The 10,993-nt window shown below is 44.8% G+C and overlaps 3 protein-coding genes across 3 annotated transcripts; 2 read left to right on the top strand and 1 right to left on the bottom strand.

Moving 5' to 3' along the window:
- Positions 1 to 228: 228 nt before the first annotated feature.
- CSUI_006491 (transmembrane domain protein) lies at positions 229 to 6,662 on the top strand. The gene has a single exon (XM_068066649.1). It carries the CDS (start codon positions 2,468 to 2,470, stop codon positions 6,452 to 6,454), a length of 3,987 nt encoding a protein of 1,328 aa, XP_067921377.1. The 5' UTR covers positions 229 to 2,467; the 3' UTR covers positions 6,455 to 6,662.
- A 222-nt stretch (positions 6,663 to 6,884) lies between these two features.
- On the top strand, positions 6,885 to 9,395 carry CSUI_006490 (uncharacterized protein; the record flags this gene model as incomplete). The annotated part of the gene is made up of 1 exon (XM_068066648.1): positions 6,885 to 9,395. A coding segment is annotated over exon 1 (279 nt), but the record flags the coding sequence as incomplete, so codon positions are not given.
- Positions 9,396 to 10,625: 1,230 nt separating this feature from the next.
- Positions 10,626 to 10,968, bottom strand: CSUI_006489 (uncharacterized protein; the record flags this gene model as incomplete). The annotated part of the gene is made up of 1 exon (XM_068066647.1): positions 10,626 to 10,968. A coding segment is annotated over one exon (225 nt), but the record flags the coding sequence as incomplete, so codon positions are not given.
- Between the last annotated feature and the right edge of the window lie 25 nt (positions 10,969 to 10,993).

Below are 10,993 nucleotides of genomic sequence, written 5' to 3'. Positions count from 1 at the left end.
CCGAGAAGACTTTTCGCCTAGCCTATGGTAATGCCTGCTGCAGTAAGGAGGAAAGCGAAAGGAAAAGAAACGAAGATTTCTCTAGCGCTTTCTTCACACCTTGTTGTCTCTACTCGCCGCCCTAGTGACGCCATCCAGCTACCGACATCCATGGCGTGAACGATTTCTTCACGAAACCGGAGACAAGACCCCCAGCAGCAGGGAGGAGACGAGACACACAGAGAGAGACGAGAGAGGAATGAGACGGACAAGAGAGAGGAGAGAGAAAACCGGAGAGAAGCTAGCGAGACGAAAGAGGGGGATGCCAGAGAGAGAGAGAGAGAGAAAGAGAAGAGAGAGTGAATGAACACATGCAGTAGAGAAGATTATTGCGAGTAAGAAAGATCGTCGAAAAGAAGTCTTATCGCTCTTTCTTCAGACGAGATCTTGTTCCCGCCGTCTGTTTTCTTTCTCATCCACGTCTCTAAAGGAACTCTTGATCCTTTTACCTTCGTTTCTTTCGTTCATCTTACCGTCTTCCTTCCCTCTCTTGTCCTCACTCTCCTTCTTCTTTTGCTTTCTCTCCTTTCTTTCTTCTTTCCTCTTTCTCTTGTCGAGAGAAGTGTTCCTCTCGTCTGTTGGTCACACGCGGCGTAATAAGATCGCGCAAGGGAAGAGAATTTTCGCAGCGACTGCTTTCCTAAGAAGCTTTTTATCTTCGCGCTTCCACAAGACGGAAGGAGAGAAAAGAAAGAAAGAGAGGAAGATGTCTGGGGGTTTCTTGTCCAGTCTTTCTCTCTTTCTCACTTCAGAAGAGAGAGAGAAGAATGAAGCGAGAATGGATGGGTCGGCCTGACAGTCTTCAAAGAGAAGGGAAAAGATATGAAGAAAACGCAAAAGAAAGGATGCGTGGACTTTAGACAACTTCTTTCGCCGAGAAAATGGCTTCGTATCAGGTTTACTTTATCTTTCTTCTTCTCTTCTTAGGAGGAGGAGAAGGAAAGTAAGAAGGAAGGAAAACCGCTGTGCTGCTGCTGCTGCTGCGGGTGCTGTTGGTATGAAAGAAAGAAAGAATGAATAAGTAGTCGGTACTTCCCACATGAAGAAAAAGAAGAAACAAGAGGGTCATGAATTGAAAGACCAAAATTTCCTGTCTCTTTCTTCTTCTTCTTAGGTCCTCTCCCGTTCCTATTTCTCTATTTATCTATCGATCTTTAACGTATCAGTCTATCTATCGTTAATCTATCTCTCCTCTCTATCTTTAAGAGAAGGGAAAGGGAATTGTCTTTCGATCAGGTTTGGCATTGTCTCTACGATCCGTCATTCGAGAGGAAGGATGACTGAGACTGTCACACAGAGAGGCGAGCAGCAGACTTGTCCTCTTTCGCTCTCTTTTCTCTCTTCCACTATCTCTCTCTTTCCTTTGAGGTTGTTATTTTGCTTCTTTTCCTTCTTGGAAAAGGAGAGGCCCAGACTTCGTCCAAAGAACTTCGTTTTCGCAAGATGAGATTTCGCCTTTTTCTTTCATCCTTTCTTTCTCTCTTTCGCTTCTCGCGCTCTCTCTTTAGTCAGGGGGAGGTCAAGCACAACGAGGAGGAGGAGAAGAGGAAGAAGGTCTCTTTGTTGAAGAATCGTTCGCATTCTTCTTTTATTCTCTCTGAAAGATACTACAGTTATAGTTCTTTCTTTTATGCGGCAACTCTCTCTCTCCCCTTGTTTTATCCTTTTCTGGTCTTTCTGCTTTCTTAGGGTGTATGTACACCTGATGACTACTCCTAACCTAGTAGGGTTGCTGGGTTTGTCGCTGGGACGGTGCCTGCGTCCTTCCCGTGTATCCTCATAGCTTTTTTCTTTCGTTCTTTCTTTCTCTATCTCTCTATAGATCTCCCCTCTCCGTCTTATTTTTCTCTTCCTCGTCTTTCTCGTTCTTTATCGTCTTATCTCTTTCGTCTTCTTCTTTCCCTGTCGTTTCCCTACTCGACCGGGTTCTTCTCTCTTACACTTTCTTTCTTTCCTTCAGCAGGTATCCTTCTGTCCAGATTTCCGTTCCTTTTTATCGACCGGGTATTCTTCCTTTCTCTCAGGATTCTCCGCCTCTCCCCTTTCTTTCTTGCTCAGTTGTCTTCCTTCTTCCTGTGCCCCTTCTCTTTTCAAGATGATCTTCCTCAAGTCACAGGTGACGTGCTTTCCATACAGCCAAGGTATCCTTGAGAAGATAGAAAAGAAGAGGAAAGGAGTCGAGAAGAAGAGAGATGTCTCTATTTACCTTTGGTATTTATCTTCCTTCTTCTCCTTCTGCGTCTCTTTCCTCTTCTCTACTCTTCTCTTTCCTCTCTCTTCTCTTCTTGAGAGACTGTCTCGGAGAGAACACTTTGGAGAGCTTTTATTCTTTATGGGACCTTCTTTAGACTAGCATCGTTATTCAGAGTTGTCTAGATAGGCCAGCAGTCGACCGTCATATTTTAGGAGGAAGAGAAGAGACGTGGAGATGAAGAGAAGACGTTTCCACGGGCCTCTGTTTTATTCTCTTCTTCTCCTCACTCTCATCGCCATGCAGAACTCTGTCTCGTCGTCGGCGTCTTCTTCTTCTCTCCCTTTCTTTCTAAGAGGAAGAGAAGAAGAGGAAGAGCCAAGCGCATCAACAATGTCTCCATTTAGAAACAGACACGACTCTTCTCCTTCTTCTGCCTCTTCGTCTTCGTCGTCTGCTTCTTCTTCTTCGTCGTCTGCCTCTTCTTCTTCTTCTTCTTCTCAATGTATAGCAAAGGATTCCTGTATGCGCTGCTCTTATCCGTATGTCTCTTCATCCTTTTCTTCTTCTTCTTTCTTCCCTTTCTCTCCCCCTGTCTCCTCATCCTTATCGTCATCCACTGCTCCCTCTTCTTCTCTCTCATTCAGTCGGTCAATAGAAAGAGAACGGGATAAGAAAGCTTGGCAAGCGAGAGATACCTCAGAGACCTCTCTCAAAGTATCTTATAGCGATTCTCTATCACGAAGAAGAGAAACAAGAGACGTACAAGAAGAGGAAGAAGAAGAAGGGGTAGAGAAGATAGAAAAGAAGGACGAAGAGAGTCCACATCTTTCTTCTTCATTTTCTTCTAATCTTCCTCTCTTCCCCCGTGATCCCAGCGAGGGAGAGAGAGATTCGTGTTTACTCTCCTTCAAATCGATCAAGGAAGAAGAAAAGAAGAGGTTTCTCTCGCCACTAAGGAGAGAAAGAGAATGCTTTACTGCATCTCCTTCTTTGTTCGTATCCTCCTACCAGAGGCCTTTTAACATAGAGGAAGAAGAAGAGGATACGAACATGTCCTCTCGTAGAAGGTATCCCTATCATCCTGTCCATTCTCTCTTTCTTCCTCCCTCTTCTTCTTCTCCTTCTTCTTCTCCTTCTTCTTCTCCTTCTTCTTCTCCTTCTTCGCTTCATGATTTTCTCGAGGAAGAAGAAGAGAAATGCATGTATAGAAAAGGGTTGAGAAGAAGAGAAGACTACGTACATGGCAAAACGCAAGAGACGGGGGAAATAGGAGAAGAAGAACGAAGAAGAACCGCAGAAGCAGAAGCAGGAGAGAGGGGTGTAATTCCTGCCGTTCCTTCTTTTTCTTCCCCTGTGCAAGCGATGGCCCATTCGAATTCTCAAAACGGCGAGACATTGTTTCATACACAACTCTCTTCTGATCAAGATCAAAAGAGAGATTCTTCTGTGATGCGGGGAAACCTTCTTTCGTCCTCTTCTTCTTCTCGACTACGTCTCCCTGCGGCATCGGATCGAGCGGAAGTCGATGCGGCGGAGCCTACAGATCAGAGGAAGGAGAACATAGAGAAGGATGAAGGGCATGACTCCTCCTCGACAAGAAGAGGAGGAAGAAGAGGAGATTCGCGGCGTTTCCGCTCTATTTCGTCTTCTTCTTCTTCTACTATAGAGAAGACAACAGGCGGCCTGTTGTCGACAGCTATGAGAAGAAGAAGAAGTCGGGATAGAGTGGAAGGAGAAAGAGAGAAAGAAGATGGTTTTTCTCCTCACGATCCATCTTCTTCAACTAGTAAAGATCGAAGACTTCCTAGGGGAAGAAGCGGGGAGAGTGCAGCAGGTCGCACTTCACCCAATACATCTGTATCCTCGCCTACGTCATCTTTTTTGAGAAAAGCTCGTCGGTCTTCTCGTCGAGCTTCTTCTGGAAGAGGCAATTCACCTGTACCTGGCGCTTCTTCTTCTTCCTCCTCCTCCTCCGCCTCTTCTCCTCTCCCGCCAGATAATGGCGTATTACATACACCTGAAGAGAGTAGAGGAGAAGGAGTTCATGGAGACCCAGAGAGGGAAGAAGAGGAAGAAGGACATCTTCCTACGCGACGAAGAGGAGGGAAAGATCGGGCCGCTCCTCAGAACCCTCATCGTAGGAGTAGCTTTGCGAGTAGTACGGCTACCCACTGTCGTCATAAGTATGGACAAAAGCCTTCTCCTTCTCTTTACTTTAGCCCTCCTCGCCCTTCTCCTGCGCCTCACTATGCTTTTCCGCATCGCCGTTTCTCTCAATGTTCTCATTCTATGTCGCCGGCTCGTTTGCAGCAGAAAGCCACACGTCGATTTCGACAAGCCGAGAGAGGGACTTCTCCTTCTCCTTGTTCACCCCCTCTGTTTCAAAATCTTCCCTATGGCCCCTCATCTGCAGGAAGAGACGGTTCTCTGAGTACTGAAGGCGTTGTCGGAAGACACCCCCAAGAAGAAGAAGAGGAGTCTTCTTCACCTCCATGGGGGTGGGGGGAGAACAACAGCCACGTAGATCACCCCCCTTCTCTTAGGACAGGAGAAGGAGATGGGTCGTTGTCTTCTTCTCCCCCCCATCCCCCTTTTCATCTACAGCCTCCCCCGTCATCGTATTCTCTGTGTACATACCGTCGACATGCGTCAACGTCGAGTCGCCCGTTGCATCGTCCTTATAAGCATCAGTATAGCTTTACGACAAATAATAGTTACAGTGGCGGTGGCGGCCTCCCTCCATCTTACCCTATGTATCCTCCTGCATCCCCTTCAACATGTAAGAAAGACGGGGTGTCTTCTTCTTCTCCATCTTCCTATCCCTTCAGATCGACTTTCTGCCATCCTCTGTACAATCCTCATCACGTCGACGATCCCTTTCAAAACGCCTCTCCTTCTCCTCTTCCTCCTCCTTCATATAAGACAGGAGGGAGAAGTCTCTTATGTTTCCTAGGTCGCCCTCGACTGGGGAAGGTTTTTGTGAAGCAGGTCCAGCAAGAGACGTATAACGGTCTATATCCGATGTATTCCATGAACGTCGTTCTCTTCTTATCTCTTCTTGGCTGTCTTTTCTTTCTCTCTTTCGGTGTATGGCTTCTCATCGAGAATGAAGCCCATATAGAATGCAAGCTGTATTACCACGATACGACATTACAAGAAGGAGGTTCTTCACGATACCTTCTCAAAGGAATCTCGGGTCGGCATTGTACACGGGACGTTGATGTGCTTAACGATACTCATATCTATGTGTATATAGAGATTGAGAATCTCTATCAAGATGACGCTCAAGTCTTATGGAGCAGGCATGATCGACAACTGTCAGGTCAGATCTATACAAATCCGAAAGATCTTTCTTCTTGTTCTCCTCTCATCACAGCGGAAGTTGAGAGTATAACGAAAGTCCTTCATCCATGCGGGGTATTAGCGTGGAACGTTTTCACCGACAAATTCCAATTCCTCGAAGGAGCCCCTGATGGAGATAATGATCAAGTGCCTCTCAAGCCCATTGCTCTGAATCAAACCCAGACCGTAGTTCTCAACTCCCTCGATTGGAGACAGGCTTATCGAAATCCCCCTGCGAAAGATCGACTGAAAGTCTTGGATCAAGTCTACTTCTGGATGAGTCCGGATGATAACGATGATGGACAAACGTCTAAAACAAGAGAAGAGGCTCGGGCGGAATTGCTAGCTGATCGGCTTAACTACGAAGAAGCAGGGCATATGGTCGAAAACTCGCACTTCATACAATGGATGCAAGCCGCGCCTTTTAGTCGATGGCGGAAACTCTACGGGCGACTAACTGGGCCTGTACATCTCCCTCTCTCGGCTCACATCACAGTTATGTATGATGTGTCTTCATGGAAGGGAAAGAAAGCGATCATCCTTGTACAGAAATCGAGATTTGGAGGCGAAACGCTTTTCATCGGAGTTGCCTATCTTGTCTTCGGGGCGGTTCTGACGCTTCTCGCGGTGTATGTACTGTGGAAGAAGTATCAAGAAGGAAGCTTCAAAAAGACCAGAGCAGTAAGAGAAAGAGGACGAAGAGAAAGAAGGCGAAGAGAAAGAAGAGAAAGAACAGAGGGAACAGAAGATGATGAAAGACCAATACAGGAAAGACAACTTCGCAGTACCCAGAGTGAAAGATCTTCCAGAGTCATCTTTGATCTGCGCTGGCAAACCAAAGGAAGAAAATACGCTACAGGAGGAAAGAAAAATAAGTGAACAGAGAGATAGATATATATAGAGAGAAGGGATGATTGAGGAAGAGGGGAGGAAAGAAGCAAAGGAGAAGTAGGAAAGAAAGGGAGGAAGAAAAGCGACTGAAAGGACAGAAACGAAGGTGAAGGACGGGAGGGCAAGAGGGGGGGGGGAGAAGAAGGAGAGATACTCGCGAGGGAGATGAGATATAGAGAGTCAAACTGAAGATAGAGATAGATAGACAACAGAGCAAAGAGAGATAGATAGACAAAGACAGGTAGACAGATGAAAAATAGAGAGATAGATCAAAGATGGATAGACGACAGACGGCTGTGGAGGGGGAGAGGGACGGGCGGCTCGGAGGGGAGAACAACAAGAGAAAGGGGGAGAAGATGAACGGGGAGATTTTAGAGGAGAAGAAAGGGGGGGGGGAAGAAGAAGAGACGAGAGCGAGGGGGGGGATGAAGATTGCTGAGTGTGGAGTGTGACGTAGAAGAAGAAGAAGAAAAAGGAGAAGATGAAGAAGAGGAAAAAGAAGAGGAAGAAACGAATGTATGTGTGAGACATTAGGCTGTATCTTGTACGCATCTCTCAATACAGCACCTTAAGCAGCGTGGATGTGTACGTGGCGATAGCAAGACAGAGAAAGGTGCTCCTCCCGAAGACAGGAAGCAAGAATACAACTCGACTCTATCTATCTCCCTTCTGTATGCGTTTGCTTCCATATGTGTATCTTTCGTCGGGGTGACGAAGAGAGAAGGAGAGAGAGAGAGACTTTCTTGTCAGCAAGTCTGCAGCGTATTCTAGACTCCTCTCTATCCATCTCTCAAAGAGCGAAGAAGAAGAAAGAAGGGGGCGGCAAGAAAGAAAAAAGAGAAGAGAGACAGAATAAGGCCTGTGGAAGTCTGAGAGAAAGAGAGAGAGCTGAAGTAGGAGAATCTGATCTGGCCTTCGGGTGTGTAAGAGTTCGTAGATAATCCGGCGTTCATTAAGATGAAAGAAAGGTCAAAAAGAAGAAGAAAGGTAGAATTCTAGTGATAAGAGAATGGAGAAGAATAGAAATTCCTTGATGGTTTGCGATATGAAGAAGAGGACAGCGAGTGACTCTGGAGGTCTCTCATAGATGTTTGGATGCCGTATGATACATAGGTGGATACATCGATGAAAGACAGAGAGGAAGAAGATCTATCTAAAGGAAGACGGAGAAAAGAAGAAGAGAGACAAGAAGAAGGAAGAGGGTGGAAAGGTTGGAAGTTCTCGTGAATAGAAGTTTATCAGGTGTATATACAGGAGGGGAGCAATCACAAAAAGCTTCTTCTTCTTCTTTTGGTTCGCGTCTATTCTATTTCTGTTAAGTTATGGTGGAAGACGTTCGTAGATCTCCCAACATTACATGATTTCTCTCTCTCTATATCTACATATATCTATCTATCTATCTATCTCGATTCGTGTGTCGATCACCCCCTTCACATTATCGTTAAGTCGCCCTAACGTTCCACTCTTTCTTGCAACGTATGTGCATATATATATATATATATATATGTCCCTTTAGGGGTGTACTCATAACGTATGGAAATGTATGAGAAACAACTATATATATATACAGATATATGTGTAGAGAGAGGGAGAGAGAAAGAGAGAGAGAAAGAAAGAAGGCAGAGAGACGTTGAGATGGAGCATTTGCTTGGGTAGGGAGGGAGTCCCGGCAGATGTGAAGAAGAGAAGAAAGTTGTGGTGCATGCATTTGGTGTGTCTATCCACTCTACGTCTATACAGTATGATCGTGTCTACCAAGATATACTACTAGGAGGGAGGTCTTCTTTTCCTTCTCTTCCTGGGCTCCTCATGCGATGTATACGTCTCTTGCTTCTATCCTAAGACCTCCTTATCAATACACACACGGATACAGATAGATAGAGATAGAGATAAAGCATTCTACTACTGTGAAGAATGATCTCCTTCTTCGTTACGAGGAAGCTCGTAGCTCGGCATCGCCTCTTCAGGCCCCCTAGCTGAAAGAGTGTATTGTCTCTATTTGCCTCAGTCACGTGATAGATTTCAAAGGACGTTCGTTCTCCGTTCAGTGGACTCCTCATGCGCTTGTCTTTCACCCTTGTCTCTCAAAGAAGAAGAGCTGCTTCTTCTTTTCCGTCTTCTTCTTCTTCTTTCGACGTGAGAGATGTTCGACAGGTGCATCGGTTTGAGGGGGCGTCCTTGTTCTCCTCCTCGTCTTTCGAAGGGAGACACAGAGAAAGTCGAGATTAGCTGAAGAAGAGAAGAGAGGAGACGAAGAGAGATCATGAGTCTGGCTGTCTTTCTTGTTGATCGTATCCTCTTCTTTCTCTGTTTTTTCTTCTTTAATAGGAAGGAGGATTGTCTTTTCTCTTCTTCAATGGGGTATATAATTCATTTCTTTCTCTCTTTCTCATTCCTCCACCCCGCCGTCTTTATCGCATACAACTTATATCTATATAGACGCAAATCTGGTAGACATGTCTTTATATCTGTATCCATCTATATATAGATGTGTATATAAGGATAATGCAGTACGTCGATGAGCTACACGGGTGAAGGATGTATTTGTATATAGTCATATAGGAGGAGGATGAGGTGATAGGTCCACCGCCTACACATACATAGGGTATCTATACATAGCTATCGATTTATCTATCTATCTATGTATCTATGTATATCTATATGCGGTTGCCAGCGTATAGTCTACATGTATGTGTGGTATACATGTATGAATGTGTATCACCTATGCATGTATATCTATCGTGTGTATGCATATCTTTTTCTTTTTCTTTCTTTCCTTTCTTTCTTTCTCTTTTCCTTGTAGAGAGAGAGAAAAGTGATCTGTTGCGAGCAGAGAAATTGATGTTTTCTCTTAGCTCGGAACAGAAGACACATAAATTCTCAACTTCATTTCTTTCCGTCAGGTGTATGTACACCCGAAAACCAACAGAAAGAAAAATCAAGACATGCACCTATTACTACTACTACTCCTCCTGCATGGAAACTTTCCTATCTGCTATACAGAAGAAGAAGAAGCTTCTCTTCTCATCGCTAGAAAGGTTGATTGAAGTATACTTTTTGTTTTATCTTGTCTATCTCTCTATTATCGAGAGATATCGAAGGCCCTTCCCAGACACCTTCAGTTCTCTCGTTAAGGGGGAGGAAAGAAGGATTTCATAGAGGGTGACAGCAAGAGACATGCCATGGCATTTCTCCTCTATCTCTCTATATAGTCAAGTTTAGAAGCGAGTGACTGTATGAAGAAATCTTTTCTTCTCTCACAGTCTTTCTCTCAGAGAGAGGGGCGGAGGGTGTAAAGATGCAGGAAGTAAGTAGTACTAGGGAAGTGCTTTTGATATATCGGGTTACGAGGTGGAAGGAAGGATCACTCATATAAAGATATAGGTGTTAAGAGATGGAAAGTGAAGTAGTTTCTAATGGAACAAGAGAAGAAGATCTAGGGAAGATAAGAGTTCAGAGAAAAAGAAGAGGATCGACTGACACCATCATTCTTCATGTGAAGAAGAAGGGTGTCTATCTCTTTCTCTCTCTCTTTCTTCTAGACGGGAAAGCTTCCGAAATGGCGTGTCTTCCATTCTCAGCTTCCCGCTGTTCAACAGGAGCTGCCGGCGTTGTCAAGGTAGCTAGGTCGTCAGATAGCTAGCTGTCTTGTTATGAGTATGAATGGACGGGAAAGAAGAGATAGACGATGAGTTGTAGAGGAAAGAATAGAAAGGAGAAGATGGGCCCTGCTGCTTTTTCTTCTTCTTCTTTCATTCACACGATCGTAAAGGTCAATGAAAGACTCGTAGAAATCGCCCCTCCTAATGTCGAATTGTCCTTCTATCATCCTTCTTATAGTGAGAAGATTAAGAAGAGTACACTGCCACTCTTGTTGGGGTGTACATACACCTGAGATCCCTCTTTTGATGGTCTCTTTCTGTGAAAAGCTGGGCAGGCTTGGAATTAAGTCAGTCTCACCACGCGAAAGACAAAGAAGAAGTTTCTTCTTTGTGTCGTTGGTCTCGTGAGTAAGGACAGGAAGTACCAGACTTCTATAACCCAGCCAGTCATTCCGTTCACATACTTCATCTTCTCTCTGCTTTTCTGATAGATCGATAGATTCGAGGCGGATAGGCAAACTCAAGACAGATAGATAGATAGACGAAAGATAGATCGACAGAGGAATAGTAAATACGTACGCGATAAATAGAGACAGAAGAGACAAGAGAGAAAGAAAGAAAGGATGGAACATCTGTGTCTCTCCGAGAAACGGAAAGAAAGACCAGGGTGTCACGTTAAACGCAAAGAGAAGAAGAGGAAGAAAGATATCTCTGTAGTTCTTCCTCTTTCTTCTTGTTGTTTGCTTCTCTTTCTTGTGATCTTGAGGCAGATCGCTGATTTGCCAGTCTTTCCATTTCTTTTATCTTCTCTTCAAGACTTCTTTCACAATACGCCGTTGTCGCATGCAAATCGCAGCGAAATCTGAAGACCTCTTTCCTGTTGCGCCCACTTCTTCTTATTTGAGAGAGAAGAAAGACGAGAGTG

The sequence above is a fragment of the Cystoisospora suis genome (assembly GCF_002600585.1).
Source record: "Cystoisospora suis strain Wien I chromosome Unknown contig_3292, whole genome shotgun sequence".
Taxonomy (NCBI): Eukaryota; Apicomplexa; class Conoidasida; order Eucoccidiorida; family Sarcocystidae; genus Cystoisospora; species Cystoisospora suis.
Note: the sequence above shows the minus strand (reverse complement) of the source record. Positions and strands in the feature narration are given on the sequence as shown.

Bases quoted from the DNA above. Each gene is read 5' to 3' on its own strand.
- CSUI_006491 (XM_068066649.1), top strand. From the start codon at position 2,468: ATGAAGAGAAGACGTTTCCACGGGCCTCTGTTTTATTCTCTTCTTCTC.